The 19,639-nt window shown below is 34.3% G+C and overlaps 1 protein-coding gene across 1 annotated transcript in view; it reads left to right on the top strand.

Moving 5' to 3' along the window:
* The window catches only part of LOC149776962 (palmitoyltransferase ZDHHC8B-like), a 77,021-nt gene that overhangs the window by 14,891 nt on the left and 42,491 nt on the right, over window positions 1-19,639 (top strand). The window contains exon 3 of the mRNA XM_089941677.1: window positions 17,736-17,893. Within this exon, the coding sequence (XP_089797803.1) occupies window positions 17,736-17,893 (158 nt within the window). The remainder of the gene's footprint in view (window positions 1-17,735; window positions 17,894-19,639) is intronic.

Raw genomic sequence — 19,639 nt, 5'->3', positions numbered from 1 at the left:
AGAATAATAGAAACTACATTGTAACAAATTTTAACCAAGTAACCAGATTACTTTATTGTAATTGCAAGATAGTGAAAATGCTTAATCAGTTACCCGTAATCAATTTTTTTTTACTTTCTAAAAGTTCACAATAGTAGCACATGAAGATTTCTAAACAGATTTGAAACAAATCCTGTACCATGTACATGAAGGCAAATGCACACATGTCTTCAGATCATACTGTTCATCTTAATTTCTTTGTTGTGGATAAAACATTACCATAATTATTCGTACATAACACACTGAAATGCATAAAATTACAGACATGGCTCCTTTATAGTCGGTATATGAACTAAACTCTTCTTTCCAGCCTAATCAACAGACATGCGAGTGCATCTATTTTTAGAAGGAAAAGTTTTCCTAATGTAGCCATTCACTTTATATAGCTTCATTACAACAGTCCATTGATAGGATTGCAGATTTATGGTTATATTATTTGTCTGCATATTTGTAGTAATTTTAAGCATTGATTAAAAGTATTTGCTTTGCTGCATTATTATCACAAATACGAGTCAAGTCAGAAAGCAACTTGACCTTACATTGCCTCTTGTGAATTCCATATGAAAGCACTGTCCCATACATTTCTGACCTAAATAGTTGCATTTTAAAGCTAAATCTTCACTAACATAATACCTAGGCTTTGCTTTCTATGAATTGTATATTTTTCTGAATATATTTGCCCAACGATTTACAAAAACAATCTTATAAACTGGTACTTCCCTGACATAGCAATGTCTGCAAATGTTTCCCCGTTACTGGTTCATTTACTTTCAAAATAATTTTATGATGAAATAGTGTGCAAGAGGCAGTTAAAATATTCAGATCACTGATTCTGTTTTTAAAACACAAATTGCTGTTTAAAGTTTTGAAACACAAGTTTGTATGTTTTTTTTTATATTAAAGGATAAAATGCAGAAATCGGGCAAAGATAGCTGCCAACTTACTTGCGAAAGAGTTAATGGTCAATCAGCTATCAGAACACATGCCTGTGAATGTGCAAGAGTTTGTTTGTTGGCATAATTGATATCAACACTAGCTACTGGTGGCTTGATGAATACATTTTGCCCCAACACAACAATAGAACTAACCTGGCTGAAGCGAGGGGGCATCTCAAAATCTATGGTTAGTCAATGTACCTCTACAAAAAATGGCAGGGCAAAGTTGTTATCACTTTTCTAACAGAAGAAGGCTAAGTTTGCATTTTTTAGGCAACTTAGTTGCCCATGTTGCCTGGTAGCGTGACCCCTGGTTATCTCAAAAGAATATAAGTTGTGGTTCCTATGCCACAAACCATAATTGAACTTTATGGATGGCTTGCATTTGAGACAAGAAAAATACTTATTGATACTGGGTGCAGTATGTTAAAACATCATAAAAGGTCAACTAGCAACCAGTGAAAGAGAGGTTTTGCAATAAAGGTACAATACATTGTTTGGTGCGTGTGTCACATACTCTTTTGGTACTCTTGTACATTTCCTTCCTTCATTCATTTTTTCATTTGCTCCATTCCCTTTCCACAATCTTTTTATTTGTACAGTGTCACTTGAAATATTTAGTTTCTACACCCATTGTGGTGTGGCAGGTAAACCCTTCAACACTTAATTTGCGTAGAAGCTCCATGGTAGAGGGGTAAATGAAATTATAATAGTGTGCTTCATCTTTAAGCAGTAATGGTGTTCATAAGGTTGTGTGATACACAAACTTCGACAAGCTAGATTCTGACACAGTAGACGTGCATCATGTGTACATTAACGGGCTTTACTTCAGTGGATATCCTACAGAAATCATAGCTGTAGCCATTGTTGACACTTATAAAATATTGTTAATAATTAGCATCACTGATCAAATAAGAGTCATTGTCAGATATCGGTCTGGGAAAGGTGTCATTTATATTACATAAAGCCATCAGATTTTGATAGTCCTACTTAATAGCCCCAGTTATTACACAGCAGTTAGCAGCTAAAGTGTGATAAAAAGCACTAATTAAACTAAATTAAATTTGTTGCTGAAATAAATAATAATCTGGGGAACCTTTCATGATTTCAAGACTGATCTCTCATTCACTCTGTCTCTGAATATGATTAATTGCAAAATCATTGATTCGAAGATTGTGTTTTCCAGCAGAAACACCCAGCACCATCAGTTATAGTTTGCTTGTATTTTCTTGTTCAAGACAACCAGATAGACCTTGGTATCCAGATCAGATTCAATCTCTTTACTTTTAGTAAATAGCTGATTTATTTATTGTAATGTATTTTGTATGCAAAGAATGCTAAAGTACCTTACTTTACAAATCTGCTAGCTGTTTCCAGTTGCCTTGGTACTAAATGACCCTGAAGGACAGACTGACCCCCTGGGATACAAAGACAGTTTTACATGGGACCCCAGGATCTGGCTGGCCAACAGGTTAAAATATTATTGATTTCCTCTACGGGCAGGGGCCAGGGCAAGCCTAGATAACTAGGCATATCCTACCTTGATATGTTGCTCAGCTGTAAAACACCAAAACCAAACATGTCGAATCCTGTGTATTTTTTTAATGTGCAAACAATAAACACCCCAACCACCCCCAAAAGGACCAAGTCCAATATCATGGATTATTATATGTATGTGGCATCTTGAGTTTCGGCAAATAAAAGTTGTCATCTGGTCATCTGTCTTAAAAAATCTGCATATCTCCCCCCCCCCCCCCCCCCCCCCCGCCAAAGAAATTTGAGGATTCCATAAATTGTATTTTCAGTTGATTTTGCATATGCAGCATAACCCATTATAACACTTGTAGCAATGATTGCTTATATAATATAATATTTAACTTTATTCAGAGAATCATGAATTATATATATATCCTATGTCTCATGTATAGCATGAATAGTAAAAGTATCATCACCAGCAGCCAACCTCATATCATGCATGAGAGTGAATCATTACGAATTCTGTTGAAAACAATGCACACAGAAGTATACTGTTAAGTACTATAGGCACAGATCATAATGACACATAATGTGTCTGAATTCAGTGCCCCCCAAAAATAGCAAAATTATGTAAGGAAGCTGATGCATATTTACAGTCAAGTATGTATGCACATGTACATTCCAAGTTCAATAACAGTGTCTGTTTAAATTTAATAGTTAAAATTTCATTGCTGCGAATCAGAATTCTTTATTTGTTTTTTTAAATGATTGATTTTCAGCTCTCTTCCATCCTCTGATGGTCGACTCATAAACACCTAAATCTAGAGCTAATTGTGTTTAATACCAGACATAATCCTGTCCAGAGCTTAAAGGTTATGTTTCACTGTAAAAGCTTTACATTTCCGTCCATCATTAATACCAACTAGTTAACACTTTGACATCTATTTGTTTGAATTTCTACTGCAAAAATAAATGTCAACCAATCATTTTATATGGACTGCATCACACTCACTGATGAAATGAGCGTGTAGTGATTTAACCCCAAAGCCATGTACACGTGTTGGTGGCTTTGATTTCTTTAATGTTTTGTAGATCGTTGGCCCATAATTCGAACAACGTTTAGCTCTGAGATTGATTTTGACGATTAGCAATTACTTGTATTAATTGATTTATAAAATCTGGTGAGAATCTTTTATCAACCACTGCATTGTTTGGTGCCTGGTTGTGTGTGCAGTTTATGGTATTATGAGCAAACATGCCTGCTGTTGTTTGAGGAACGATTGTACACAGACTGCATTGATGACTTAATGGCTTTATTGTTCATAGTTTAGTAATAATAAGATTAACACATATGATGAGCTGATATCTTTCAAAAATAAACTAAGATCAAAGTACTTAACTACTGACATGTTTAAAATGAAGATTAAAAAATATAAATATTTAGTATCTTTATTATTATGAAAATAGATGCAATCACAACACATTTTTTTCTTCTCAAAATGGCAACACATACAAAAAATTGGTGAAATTATAGTAAAATTACAGGAGCCATGCCACGATATTCAGATTGAAACACAATCTCTTCCCCAACATGATAATGAACTTTTGAAACATTGTTTTTTGTGCTGTGAAGAAAAAACTATTTTTTCGAGTGCAAAATTTAAAAAAATAAACTTTTGAGCCACGCTGTAATCATGTTATATCAGAATTCATGTTATAATAACGCATGCACGAGTGTGGTTTCACTGTATCATGAAAAGTATGAGTTTTGATTTGTACGTTCAGACTTGCATCTTCGTTCACCTGCTGATATTGCATTGCTCTATCTTTACCTAAGTTTGACTGCCTCCAGTGACCTAAGTGGTTAGAGCGTCTGCCTCAGATGTGGTAGGTCACAGGTTCGAACCCCAGCTGAGTCATACCGAAGACTTATAAAAATGGTGCTTAGTCTGCCTCGCTAGATGCTCAGTATTAAGAGGTTAGTGTTAGGATTAGTTGGACTTGTGTCAGGATAATGTGACTGGGGTGGACATGGTGCTACATGCTTGCAGCTTGTTACCAATGTGCTAGACATCACTATCAGCTGCACATTGCTGACATCATAGTGACATGACTGGAAAATTGTTATAGCTATGTTAAAAATCCAAATCACACACACACATTTCCTAAGTCTAATGAGATTATACTATACCCTCCTCCAGTTTGTAATTTGAGGTTTAAATTTTAAAAAAAAAACCAACATGATTCCAGTCTGATGCCTTGGTACAAGTCAGAATGTCATCCTTCTCTTTGTGTACACATTTCATTTCATCATCTAATAAGGTTGTAATGTTTACATGTGTAAACAGCATGGTTTACATTACTGCTTGTAAACATTTACAGATTGCTCAAATGTCTAAATGAACATGTGTCTGACTGTTACATTTTGCACAAACTGATTTTTGAGTGAATTTTTTAATTAAAAAATGTATCATTGATTTTGGATAAAAAAAAACAGATGTTGATGAGAACTGGTTATAGTTGTACATCATTTTGATTCACCTACAGTATTGAACATATTTGTTAACAGAACCTCTGGTTAGTAACATTTTTTGATATCAAGAAACTATTTTTTATTTGTAAGCCACTATAGTTTTCTTGTCATTGTAGATTTTCAGAAGTATCCCTTGCACTTGTCCAGGCTTTATTTCCATTTACATTATCGATGTTTTTCATGTACATGTACTGTACATACATGTATATGACTTTTTGGCAACTATAGTACTTCAGTCCTTTGGATATTTTGCTGAGACTGTCACATATATTCGTAATAGACAGCAAATTAAACAGTCACAAGTTGAGTGAGGTACAGCATGCACATTTTAATAGCTGGCAGCTCTTTACTAGTAATTATTTAGGTTAATTGGCATTGTTTTGGCTATTGTAAACTGTAAATATTTATACATTTTAGTAAACATTGCAGTCTTTTCATTTAAGTTGACTTGGCAATGGTACTATTATCGGATCTCTTTTTGTGCTATATTTGTCTTTTCTCCCCCAGTTCTTTATTTTTGTTTATCATTGCCCCCATTTGTTGATTTCGAGGGTTTTGAGTACGCTGCTGGCAAATTCCTACCCAATTGATTTGGGTTATTGTTTTCTTAGTTCTACTTGTCTTAGACCAGAAGAGTTTGTGGAATGGTTTGCTGTCCGTCATCCATCCATTCCATTAGCTAAAGTTTGTTATTGCTGCTCTTCCTAAACTACTTGGAAGTTGGCTATTGAACTTAGAGCATGTGGTATTTTTGGTCAAAGACTTCTTGAGATGTTTCACAGCTTTTGAAACTGTTATAGCCACAACAACACTTATCTTGAAAATCTTATCAATACTCCTCCAGGACTGAAATTTGTCATAGGGTCTTCATGGGAAGACTTCATACAATGTCTAGTTGGTCCTAAATGAAAATGGTGCCAATCTGGCATCCAATATGGTAATCACAGCAACCATCCTGTTATTGCTACTCCACGTGAATGGAAATTTATATCAGCATGGGGTTTTCACTGAAATACTTCCTATGGTCCCTAGACGCAGTTAAAAATAAAATTGTGCCAGAATTGGCCATATTGGTTTCTCCATGTGAAAGGCACTTAGCTCCCATTTTCATGGTACAGAATAGTCACTAAGGATCATAAGCTCTTCCTGGCACATGAGAAACACAGTAGTCTCAAGTAGACCTTATTTTCAATGAAGATCTCGTTTGTTGGCATTGAATTGCTGCAACACAGACTAACTAATGCATCCAATGATAATGTAAAAGCCACCTTGGTGATATCATTTCACTTTCTCATGGTACCTTCAATCCGTGTTGCATCAGAGTGAGGGTATTTATGCTTTGGTCCTGGCTGTATCAGCATGACATGATGTTAAGCCATCCTCAAATATGCAGTAGAACAGCCTACTGACAACAGTGGTAGTTTATTTGACAGCTTATCTCAGGCCCATCAACCTCCTACCATGCTGACAAATTCAGCATTGTGATAATAGCTGGTAATGTATTACTGCTATTAAAATATATGGGGAGATGGAGCCAGATTGAGGCTTCATGGGGACCCTGGTAACTTAAGATAGGATATCTCTTGTAATTCTTCATATACATAGAAAGCTGTCAATAAACTGTTTTTTTTATAGGCATATAATTATTATACCAGTAGCTGTATTAAGTATGAAACAGTTTTTCCCATGCAAATGTAAATTATTGATATTGTTTAGCTAGTTATAGTACATTTCTACCAATAAATCAATATTTCATTTATAAAGACCACTTTTGTTTAATTGTAGTGTTTTTAAGATAAAAAAAAATTATATAAAAATTACAAAATCTCCATCCAGGATTTTTACTTTGGATTGAAAGATACTCCCAGAATATTTAATATGGTACCTACTTATGTATGCTATTCAGTAAATGGATCCAGGAAAAGTGTATTACTTCATCTGCACTTATGTGAAAAATGAGGAATTTTAAGAAACGTGTTATTTCAGAATTATTTAGAAAGACAAATCAACATATATATTGGTTGCCTTAACATTGGCACACAATTTAAATCAAGATTAGCAGCACCATTGTGTTGATTTTTAACTCTGAATTTTGAATGGTGAATTTTCGGTTTTAATGCTCTCAGATCTAAAAGCAAATAATTATATTCCTCACATTCGACTGGACCAAGCACCCCAATTATCTCTTTGTCATCTTAAATAAACAAAATAAAAACACTTCTCTGCAGAAAATGGTCAAAAAATGTGCAAATTCATAAATCTTTTCAAACCAGATTGAGCATTACTCCAGCTACGATACCAGAGCCAGATTTTTTTTAACATGGTCCCATTAAATTGGAAGAACCAAGTCACCCATAGTACAGTGGAACCTGTCTTGAAAGACCACCCCTTCTGCCAAAACATAATGGTCTCTCATGACAGGTGGTCTCTCATAACAGGTTATAACACTATATAATCTCTAAATCTGTACATGGAGAACCTGGTCTCTCAAGACAGGCGGTCTCTCATAGCAGTGGTCTCTCAAGACAGGTTTTACTGTTGTGTTATTCACACTAAAGCTGTACCTCAGGGTGAAGAAAACACATTAGAGTAACAATTCATGCACTCATGTTTTGTGCATTACAAAATTCAAATCTAAATCTGATGCTTTCTACTGCAGCAAGGAAATATTTTATTTTTCAACATTTCATTTTTGTTTCAAATATGCACCAAAATTACCTGATTAATTACATAAAATAATTAGATATGGATGCATCTGTGGATGATACATTATATTTAAAAAAACTTTTTAAATATGAATTTTGCCATTTATGCAATTCTAGGAATCACTGCGCTAATTGGGATCCTTTCAAATTTCTTTAATTTTTCATCTTTCTTGATGAAATCCAGAACATTTGTTAGAAGTTTAGATGTGTCATGATTATTGTATTTTCATTAGATAATGATTTGGGCATAGCATTCAAAACATATAGGTTTATATTAGATTTTCTGGACATGGCTGCATTTGAAGGAAATGAGAATAATTTTTAGTGCAGGTGACCTTTCTAGAACTGTCCAGTTCAGACCTGTTTACACTGTCACCCATCCCAGAAAGCCATTGCTAAAATTTATCAAACATTGTATTTTCAGTTTAGGCTTTAATGTTGCTTTCTGTTGCATACACTATTCTTAACTGGTTAGCCATCTAAGGAAAAATCTGAGAAAAATAAAAATATTTATCAATGGGACTAAGTTGGATGCATTGCAGGTGATAAGCTTACTTAGTGTACTGGTAACTCTTCATCATAGACAAGAAGTGATATGGGATGTTCTGTTGTCTTTCATCTATCCATTCTTCTATCAGTACAAGTTTGTTATCCTAAACTACTTAACATATTGCTTTAAAACTTCCAACACACATTCATCCCATGATCTAATTGGTTGTAAATGAAAATGGTGCAGCTGGGATATCTAATATGGTTGTCACAGTGGCCAACTTGAAAATCTTGTTATCACTATTCATCTTGAATAGATGGACTTATGAACATAGGGTTTTCACTAAAATCTTCTTAGGATGTCAGTTTGGTCCTAAATGAAAATTGTGCTGATCTGCGATCCGGTATATCCACAACAGCAGCCATCTTGAAAATCTTTTACTACACCTCCTGAATGGATGGTAATATCAACATGGGGTTGTCACTGAAAGACTTAATATTATGGTCCTAGATTTAAGATCACTCTGCCATCCATCACAGCAGCTATATTGAAAATCTTGTAATCACTAGTCTTCCTTAATGGATCGTCATATCAATATGGGTCTTTCAGTGAAAGACTTCTAATGATATCTGATTGGTCCATTCTGATCTGACATCCAGTATGGTCACCATTGCAGGCATCTTAAAAATCTTGTTGGGACAATTCTTCTTTGGCAGAAAAGATATTGACCAGAAGACTTCTTATGATGACCAGTTGGCCTTAAATGGTCACTACAACAGCCATCTTGAAAATCTTGGCATTACTTTTCCATTTAATGGCACACTCTACAGATATTATAAACTTCTGAGAGAGTTTTGGGTGCAAGGTGAAGTTGTTTACATTTGCAGCATGTACTGTGGATAGAATGTTGGAATACCTCAATGTTAATGTCTTGTAATGTGGCTGAAATTTCTTTGGATATTGTGATTGTTGAAATTGTACATGATTTAAGTACACAGCTAACTAAAATAACTGCTCCCTTGTGCTAAAAATAAACTCAGCCTGAATTAGTCAAAAGTTCTTTATCTTTAGCAGTTAAAATAGGGAAATGAATTTTGTCAGACTAGACAATACCAGCTTCTTAAAGTGCAATGAATATATTACCAAATATATAAAATACAAACAAATTATTGGCTCTTTTTTATACAATGTATCTCCAGGTCAAAGCAGTTTTTGAAAGGTGCACATCAGAAGGTCAAGTTGTATTCTCTATCACACACATCAATCATACACCAAAAAAAGGGAATTAAAAGTTCTTTGAAAAGTACCTGAGATAATCAAGGTCTTTTTAAAAAGCTATTATAACCGTTGAGGAAAACGGGGGGAAAATCCTAATTCTTCAAAAATCTCTCTGCAAAATACAGAATTGTAGAGTGCCACCTGAATGGAAAGTCATATTTTGAAAATATTGTATCTCTACTCCTGTCCAAATGAATAATATATTAAAACATGGTGTTTCCACCAATAGACTTCTTATCATGCTCAGATGGTCCTAAATCAAAATGGTGACTCTAAAAGTTTTGTTGCCACCACTACTTCCCCTAAATTGATAATCATTATGATGTGGGATTTTCACCAAAAGACTTCTAATGATGTCATCTTTGCCCAGAATGAAAATGATGCAAAGCTGACATCCAGTATGTATACCACAGAAGCTAATTTGAAAGTCTTGTCATCACTGAAGAATATCAAAAATGGTTTCAACACTTGACTCTAGAAAGAAATGGTCCTATCTTGAAATCCTGGAAATTCCCTTTGCTGAGTAGTATCAGTCCCTTTGAGGAATTCTTGTTCAAAAGCAAAGTCACTTGTGATTGTTTGGCACAAAATCTCGAGCTCTGATTTCTAGCTTACAGTATCATTTGATTCCTGTATTTTTATTTTCCTAATCTTTAAGGGGCCCCGAGTTACTTGAGTGGTCTAAGTTTATTGACTTTACAGATCACTCACAACTCACCTCTGTTCACATCTCGAGTCTCAGGTCAACCAGTGTGGGTCTGTGAGAAAGCCTTATACATGTAATAGGTTCCTGTGGGTTGGTGTTTCATCCCAGGTTCTTCCTTCACCAAATATACTGTGCTGAAAAATTGCATTAAACTCCATAAAACCCAACCAGTTTCTTAATCTCTGTAAAAACATGGAATAAAAAATATATGTACAGAAAATTTGTATGCTCACTAAAACCTCTTACATGTAACTGCTTGCAGTTAAAGTATATCTAGTGTTAAATATTTCTTGACTATGTGTGGCTGAAATGTAACTTTTATTGGAAATTACCATTTTCTTAAATCTATGAAGGTGGCAAAGGATTACATTAATATTAATGTTTTTTCCATGAAGTATTGGATGGTTGTAATTAAATAAATTTCTGTAGTTCAGTATTCAGAAATTGTGTACTGCTGTATTTGAAGTCCATCGAAAAGGAATTTCTGTAAATTACCTCTGCATGACACCTATATCCTATTAACCAACCCATATATACAGTGATACTTCTCAGAGTGAAATGTACTTTTAAAAAAACGCATGATAGAAGCACTCAAAATGCTTTTATATGACTAGGTATATGATAATAAATTACCTAGGCAGATTGGAGAGCAGAGAGCAAAAGAGAATGAGAGAGAAGTAGATTAATGTAGTGGCATTTTTCATTGCATCTCAGATTTCATATGCTAATAACATTATCAGACCCAAAACCTGTGCATTTTGTAAACCAAATAACAAGTTTAAAGGGATGTATTATTGAGTTGGTAATTCATTTTTTTGCTCAGTAATTATATTATCTATATTGTGTTGGGTGTTATTTTTATTTTTTAATTCCATTTTGAACACATTACTCAGATGATATAACCAGTGAGGTTTGACATGTTTCTTTAGTGCTCAAGATGAGACAGAAAGAATCAAGTGTAGTCATACAATCCTTTGTAGTCGTACACTGTACCTTGAAGTCCTATTAACACCAGGCCCTATTTAAACCTTGGCTTGCACATTCTATTTTATCTACTGTCAGCAGCGAATCAAATGTAATTTCTTCCATATAATTTGGAAGCCAGTTAATGAAACCACAATGCGTCAGTGGAAATAATCTTAACTGTACTGTCTTTGATTTTCTTGATTGTTTTTTTTTATTCTATTCATTTCAAACATTTATTGTATTGATTAAATCTTGAATGGTTTTACAATACTACGAACTTGTTCATGTAGAAGCCGATGAATTATGTATGGAAACAGAATCATTAGGTTGGATTATTCAACCACTTGCAGACACTATAAAATAAATTGAAAAAATTAGATATTAATGCCATGATGATCAATTGTATTGTGCTCAATATTTGAGACATCATTAAAGCATTGCAACAAATTTATGCGATTTACATCATATATCCTTTTCCAGTCTGCTACAAATCTTGCTCTTTGGTTTCCCATGTCTACACTATAATCAGCACGTAACAAAATTTGTATCCAGTTTTATCTGTTAACATGTTTGTAAAGTTTGTGTCTAACAGTAACTATTTGTACCCAAAAAATTTATGAGGTTGAGATTGAACCTACATTTTACTTTGGGATGAACTGCATCAAAACAGTTGCATATCATATACATAAAAGTCTCAGATTCTAAGCAAGACACACAGAGAAACTCTGGAAAAAGATAAGTGGGAGTCAGTGAAAAAGTTCTAGACACACCACACATTTATTCCATTTTATACAGGTAAAACCATCATCGTGTTTCTTTCAGAGGTTGACTGTTGTGATGCATGTTTATCTTCCAAGAAAAGTAGCTAGCAACTTGCTTTCTCTCTTGGCAAGGTATACAGCTATTTATCTTGGAACATAGTATTATTCTAATCAGGATACTGATTAGACTGTTGTTTAAATAATGTTGAAGAAATATATTCAGATTGTCGGGTATTGCCTACTGGCTAACTGCTACTCTTCTGGTAATAAAGCAGAAGAGCTTATGGGATGTTCTGATGTCCATCATCCATCCTTCCATTAGCACACATTTGTTATTGCTACTTCAACTACTTGATAATTGTACTGCTTGAACATACAATATGGAAGCCACAGTATCCGTCTTTAAAATCTTGTTATGGCTGTTCTTTCGACTGTATGGTCATTATCAACATGAGCTTTCACCTGTAAACTTCTTGTGGTATCTAGTTAGTCCTAAATGAACATTCTTCTTCACAGAATGTCATATCAGCATGGATTTTTCATCAGGAGACTTCTTACGAGGTTTAGTTGGTCTTAAATAAAATTGGTGTCACCCAGAAGGCCAGTATTTCCACCACGGCAGCCATCTTGAAACTTTTGTTCTAGCTATCTCACCTGAATGGATGGTTGTATCAACAAGGGATTTCACTAAAACTTCTTATGAGTTGATCCAAAATAAAAATGGTGCCTATCTGATGCCTGCAGCAGTCATCATGAAATCTTGTTATTGCTATTTCTGAACAGAAGGTTATATGAACATATAGTTTTCACTAAAAGACTTTTCGTGATATTTAGTTGGTCCTAAAATAAAATGGTGCCAATATGACATCCTTCAACCACCACAGCAACCATCTTGAAAATCTTGTTCCTACTCCTCATGATTGGAAAGTCATATCAGCCTGGGCTTTTCACTGGAAGATTTCCTGTGGTGTCCTATCTTGTCTAGTTGGTCTTAAATAAAATGTGTGCTGGTCTGATTCTTATTGCTTCTAATCAGGGTGACAAGCGACAATCACTTGTCATCAAATAGGAAAAAGATTCTGAGATCTCCTGTTTGGTTCAAACTGATGCTACAGAAGTACCTGTTTATTATTTCATTAAAAATGGGATTCTTATGAGAAAATGGAGACCACCTGAGGTACCTGCTGTGAAAGTGGTCAGTGAACTATCAAACTGAAGTTCCAAAAATGTACAGGCAGGAAATACTTAGTCTGGCCCATGAAATTTCTTTGGCTTGTCATTTAGGGATTGATGAGATTTATCACAAGATCTGGAATCACTTCTATTGTACAAAATTAAAAGTGATGTTTGTAAATACTGCAGATCTTGTTACTTGTCAGATTGTAGGAAAACCCAATCAGAAGATACCTAAGGCTTATCTGCAACCTATTCCTACATTTGATGAACCATTTAGCAGAATAATGTAGATTGTGTCCGTCCCTTACCAAAGACCAAGTCAGGTAACCAATACTTGTTGACCCGAGTGGTCTAAAGCGCTCTCCGTTACAGATCATTGCCATCTCAACTGTCTGCGTGGGTTCGAGTCTCAGATTCAGCCAATGTGGGTATGTGAGAAAGCTTGCCAGTAGCTTCTCGTGGGTCGGTGGTTCTTTCCAGGGTTTTCACGGGTTCTTGCTCCACCATTAATACTGGCCGCCATGTATAGACTATCGTGTGCTGAAAAATGGCCTTAAACCCTACAACAACAACAACTTGTTGACCATAATGTGTGCATCAACAAGATTCACAGAGGCAATTCCTTTGAGGAATATTAAAACTAAAGCTATAGTAAAAGCTTTGCTAAAGTTTTTTTTACTCAGTTTGGCCTTCCCAAAATCTGTTCAATCTGATCAGTGGTCAAATTTTATGTCTGGAATTTTCCAGCCAATTATGCTTGCATTTAGTATTCAGCATTTATAGTCAAAAGTAAAACTGGTTTGACAGAACTACAATGGAGAGAACTTTTTTAGTCTGCTGATAGAGTTCTCTCTTGCTCGTTCTTCAAAATTTTCTTCAGATTGGGTATTATGGCCCTTACAAAGTTTAGAAGAAAATGAGTTTAATTGCAATAATAGTACTCCTGGGATGTACATGTATTAAAGGAGTACCAGTATGTTGAAAGGGATAGCCAGGTTAATCATGTAATTAATTTAGTTGTACCTATCCCATACGCTGAGGATTTAAGTGATGGTATGCATTCGGGCAGTATAGATTTTGTTGTAACAAATCTTCAGAATGCAGAAATTATGAATAATCTGGACCAAAAACTCAAATTTTCAGCAACAAGAAAAGAATTAATTAAACTGGTTATTAATTGAATATTAGCACTTATATCCAGATGTTCCTACAAGAACAAATAAAATCTACCAAGAAGTTGAAATTGTAAACTCCACGCTCGTGAAACAACATCAACAAATGATGAACCCTCTCCAACAGGAATGCTTAAAAAAAGAAATTCAATGTTTGCTGGAGACTGATTTCATAGAACCGAATAAAAGTTTCTGGAGTTTACCATGTATACTTGTTCTGAAACCAGATAATACTTTCTGCATGTGCACCAATTATAGAAAGGTGAACAGTGTGACTAAAACAGATTCATTTTCATTACCAAGAATCGTTGACTGTATTGGCAAAATTGAAGTGCAAGTATGTCACCACATTTGACCTTCTGAAAGGACTTTGGCAAATTCCACTGATGAAAAGGGCAAAGGATATTTTGTCATTGGTGACTCCAGATGAAGTTCATCAGTATAAAGTGATGCCATTTGGGATGAAAGGATTCCTAGTACTTTTCAATGTTTAATGAACATAATTGCATCTGGTCTAGATAATTGTGATGCATACATTGATGATGTCATCATCTACAACAACACCTGGAAAGATCATTTAGCAACAATTCGGAAATTCTTTGACAGGCTCACTGATGCAAATTTGACAATTAATTTATCTAAAAGTGAGTTTTTCCATGCTTATGTTACATTTCTAGGACATACTGTGGGACATCAACATGTTAAACCTATAGATGCTAAGGTCAAGGCTATCTCTGAATTCCCTGTGCCTATCAGTAAAAAGCAACTGATGTGATTTTTTGGGTATGGCTGGATACTGTTGTAAATTTTTCCATAATTGCTGAACCCCTGACAAATTTATTGAGCAAGAAAACCAAATTTTATTGGTCTGAAAAATGTCAGGAGGCTTTTGATAAGTTAAAGGCCATACTAAAGTACTAAAGAGTGCACCAGTTCTTACAGCTCCAAGTTTAGTCAATCATTTAACTGTTGATGCAAGTGATGTTGGGGTTGGAGCAGTATTAATTTAAGAAGACAAAAATGGTGTAGATTGTCTAGTTGCTATTTTTCTACTAAATCAAATAAGCACCAGAGAAATTATTCCACAATCAAGAAGGAATGTTTGGCTTTGATACTGGCATTTCAACACTTTGAAGTATATATTAATTGAGCTCCTTCTCTGATTATGTGTTTAGTGGTCACAACCTGCTTACTTTCATTGGCAAGATGAAAAACAAAAATCTAGAGATTATTAATGTTAAATTTGTTGTTACAGGAATATAATATTGACTTCAGGTCTTATCAAGGGAAAAGACAATTTAATAGCAGATGCACTTCACGTGTATAGAAATATATTGTTTCACATTTACTGTGCGTCATTCATCAGTTTTCATCTTATGTAATTTCTTTTTTACCACAGGTATAATTTTGACTTATAGTAAAAAGAAAGCTTTATTGCATAAATCTTTCTTTTTCTTTATGTGGGGAAGTGTTATACATATTTAATTTAATTGTTTATTGGTTAGTTTAATTTTTTTAAAATCATTTCATTACATGCTATTGTAATTTAACATTGTATGCTGGACTTGACCTACTTGCTTGACCTGATTGACTTTTTTATTTTTTTATTTCATTTTTTGTTAAAAGCTAATACATAGTTCAATTGATCTCTGTGCTTATGGGCTTAATATCAGGATCTTTATTAATAGAAGAAGTAAATTTGTTTATTCGGGTCAGGGTTTTATACTTTCCTAAGAGAATTTTACAGGGTATGGTTTTGAAACATCCAGGTCATTCTAGAATGTTATTTTCAATTACGTAATGTTTTTTTAAGAAAATGCTAACTGTGACCTGAGATCAAGTAGAGAACTATATAATATCGTGATTGTGAGGACTTGGTCATTCATGCTTTATCATCTAGCACTTTTAAGTTGTATTATATGTTGTGACCAGGAGTTTTGGGCTGGAATCTTTTTTGTTCAGATTATTAATTCAAGTGATTATTTTCTCTGGAAATACAAAAGTGTTCTGATAAAATTCTTTGATAGAGACATTCACTGGAATTAAAGTATATTCAAACCTGGAATTATATTTCTGTGATTCAGCAAAAGACTGTTGACACATCAACACTTCAATAGCTACCACAGACATGTCATCAACTTCAGTTTTGGGATTTGTGTGTGACTTTTACTGAATTTTATTCAGGACTTTAAATTACTAGGACTTGTTTCTGTACTACTTGAATTATTTTGGGATTTAATTTGCAATACCAGTAATAAGTTGTTTTTTCTCATTTTCACTTTGTATTCTAGGGAAATAAATATATTTCTTACATTTTACAAAGCTTGTTGTCTTTCACTCTTTTTATTACTTATTTGAAGAGCATAGACTCATTGCACTTGATATTGCTATTCCTCCCAATTGGAAGGCCATATTGACATGGAATTTTACCAGAAGACTAATCATGCTTCTAGTGAGCGAGGAATGAAAATGGTGCCAATCAAGCTACAAATATGGCTGTTACTATAAACATGTTGAAAATCTTTCACTAATTTTACTGAATGGATGATCATATCAGGATGTGTTTTTTTTACCAGGTCTTCTAATGGCATCTAGTTTTGTACTAAATGAAAATGGTGCTAATTTTACATTGAATATAGGTGCCGCAGTGGCTGATCTGAAAGTTCTGTCATTCAGGAGTATTGGAGACACTTCAACGCTCAGCAACTTGAATTCCTGGAAATTCTTTTTGACCAGTAGAGTGTCAGTCCTTTTGAAAGACTCTTGTTTTAGAAATTACACTGTATAATGAATCATTCTGTCATGCATCATAAAACAGACCCTGAATTCTGTAAACTTGTAATCTGGGTTAGATAATAGAAGTTTCTGTTTCATGTCATGATATGGAAACAAATTTAATCATAGCAAGTGAATAGATGGATTATATATGTTGCTCTGAATGTTATTTTGTCTGTAATGTTTTAAACTCATTCTGAGTCAGTAGAGGTTCATATTATGTATTGTTTGATTATCCATTGTGTAGGAATAAGGCAACCACAAATTATTTCCTGCATTTTGCATAGCAGCACACATCGATTTTGTTTAAATGTAAAGCAATATTTTTACCATCCCTATTTAGTCAATTTGCAGAAATTACAATATATGTATTACCATTTTTTAAATTTTATTATCCTCAGGTACTGTGATTTATAGTACATTTGCTGTTTCATTTATAAATGTATGTAATTTATGAAAGACAGGTTTAAAACATTGTACTGTTGAAACTACTACTGTATATTCTCATTTACAGGTTGTGTGAAACTGCAGACAGCATAGACCCTCATATGCTATCACATGATGTGCCAGAAGATGCACGTCTATGTTGTTTTGTTTTACTGATTGCCAGTAACATACTGCAATGACCTAGATCTACTGGTTCATTATGTGAAAGCAGATATGGTTGCAATTCGACTTACAGATGAGTATATATGGTGTATCTTCTTTTATTTGCATTTTTAGCTCATGAAGATGAAGTTAGGGATGATGATTTTAGAGCTCCTTTATACAGGAATGTTGAGATCAAAGGAATCACAGTGCGGATGAAATGGTGCACAACTTGCCAATTTTATCGACCACCAAGGTGCTCACACTGCAGTGTCTGCAATACTTGTATTGAGGTAGGTTTGTTTGATCTTTACTCAGAAATTAAATATGCTCTTCTTGTATCTGTCAGTCCACAATATTCTTGTTCAACATCAGGTTACTCTCATTTTGAATTGAAAAATATCTCTGTGGTGATAATATTCAATTTAATCAATTTCATTGATTAAAACACATTTTATACATCAGCCATAAGGTAAAATATATTTTGTTATGATACTCTATGTCTGTCTGTTACCAGTTTCTTTTCCTCTCAATAAATCTAGTTCTTCATCTACAGTTACCAACCTCTGTAGATGGCTTGTACTTGGTTTAAGGAAGAACCCTATTGATTTTGAGCTCAAAAAGTGAGTGTCATTGTGGCTGAAAGAAGAAAAATGGTTTTCACACAATTTCTCCAGCTCTTCACCATATACAGTTACCAAACATTGAGGCTGTTTTGCACTTAGATTAAGAAGATTCTTATTGAGTTTGAGGCCAAAAGACCAAAAGATCTAAGATTGCTGACTGAAAGAAGAAAAATGGCTTTGCAACATCTACGTTTACCAAACTTTGCTAATGGTTTGCACTTGGGGATGAGCACTGTCAGTTTTAGAGTCTGAAGGTCATGGTCACTGTGACTGGAATAATGCAGATTGTTTCCACACAATAACAGTAGGTCTACACCACAGATTTGGACCAAACATTGTCTATGGTTTGCACATACAATAAGGAAGAAGCCTATTTATTTTCGGCTTAAAAGGTCAGTGATCAGATTCACTGTGACTGAAAGTAGAAAAATGGTTTCTTTTAACAAATTTCAGTTATCTATATAGAGGACTATTAAACACGGGGCAGGTGGATGAAATGCTGTTCATGGCACTCATTTCAAATACAGCCTATTGTGAATTGCTTCTTTTTAGAAAGTCTGGAATCTGAAACATACCATAGCCCACTATAAAAAAGAACATTGTTCTGTTACCCAAGCAGTACCAAACACCATATATAATTTTGGCATTCTTATTTCTAGTTTTAAATTTGGGAGCACCTATACTAAGTAACTATTGCAAAATTTGAAATTTGGTAGAATCAGTTTTTGAGGTTTGAGCTTTCATAGAATGAAAAGTAAAATTTCTGAATTGCTTAAAATGATAATATGACCACATATACATAATAGCATGAAAAATTGTTTACATAGCATGATTCGTTGTGGTTATCATTTATTGATCAGCTTACTCATGTTTAGTTTACAGAAAAACAGCATCATCCGAGTTTCCTGTCATCACACTGTCATGACAATATCTACTGTATATACTCGCTTATAAGTTGAATCAGACTTCAAACAGTAAAATTCCTGATCTGCCATAGCATAATGGGCATGCAGATCAGGGTCTATGTTGTTTCTTCTTTTGATTACTCATATCAAACTGTACTGACTTAGGTCTGCTGGCACATTATACAGTGGCAGATCTAGGTCTGTACAGTTTGTGGCTGGTCTCATCTTATAAGGGAGTATATATGGTATTCCACTAGTTAATGAAAGTAACTCATTCAAACAAACATCTTGGCTTTGTGTGAAAGATAATTGATGAATCCCCAAACTCTACCCACTACAGAATTTTGTCCAATGAAAAATTCAGTTTCATACTGGGTGGAGTGAATTGGCATTAGCACCAAGCTAATTCATATTGAGCCTTCCAAGCTATACCTGGACAGGTATTCATGAACAATACACTTATAATTGCCAAATTTTTTCATGTGGATTGAAATGATGAACTCAATAT

This window comes from Sinohyriopsis cumingii, chromosome 18 (assembly GCF_028554795.1).
Source record: "Sinohyriopsis cumingii isolate HCF-2022 chromosome 18, ASM2855479v2, whole genome shotgun sequence".
Lineage (NCBI taxonomy): Eukaryota > Metazoa > Mollusca > Bivalvia > Unionida > Unionidae > Sinohyriopsis > Sinohyriopsis cumingii.
The sequence above is the reverse complement of the archived record's forward strand: the minus strand, read 5'-3'. Positions and strand labels throughout refer to the sequence as shown.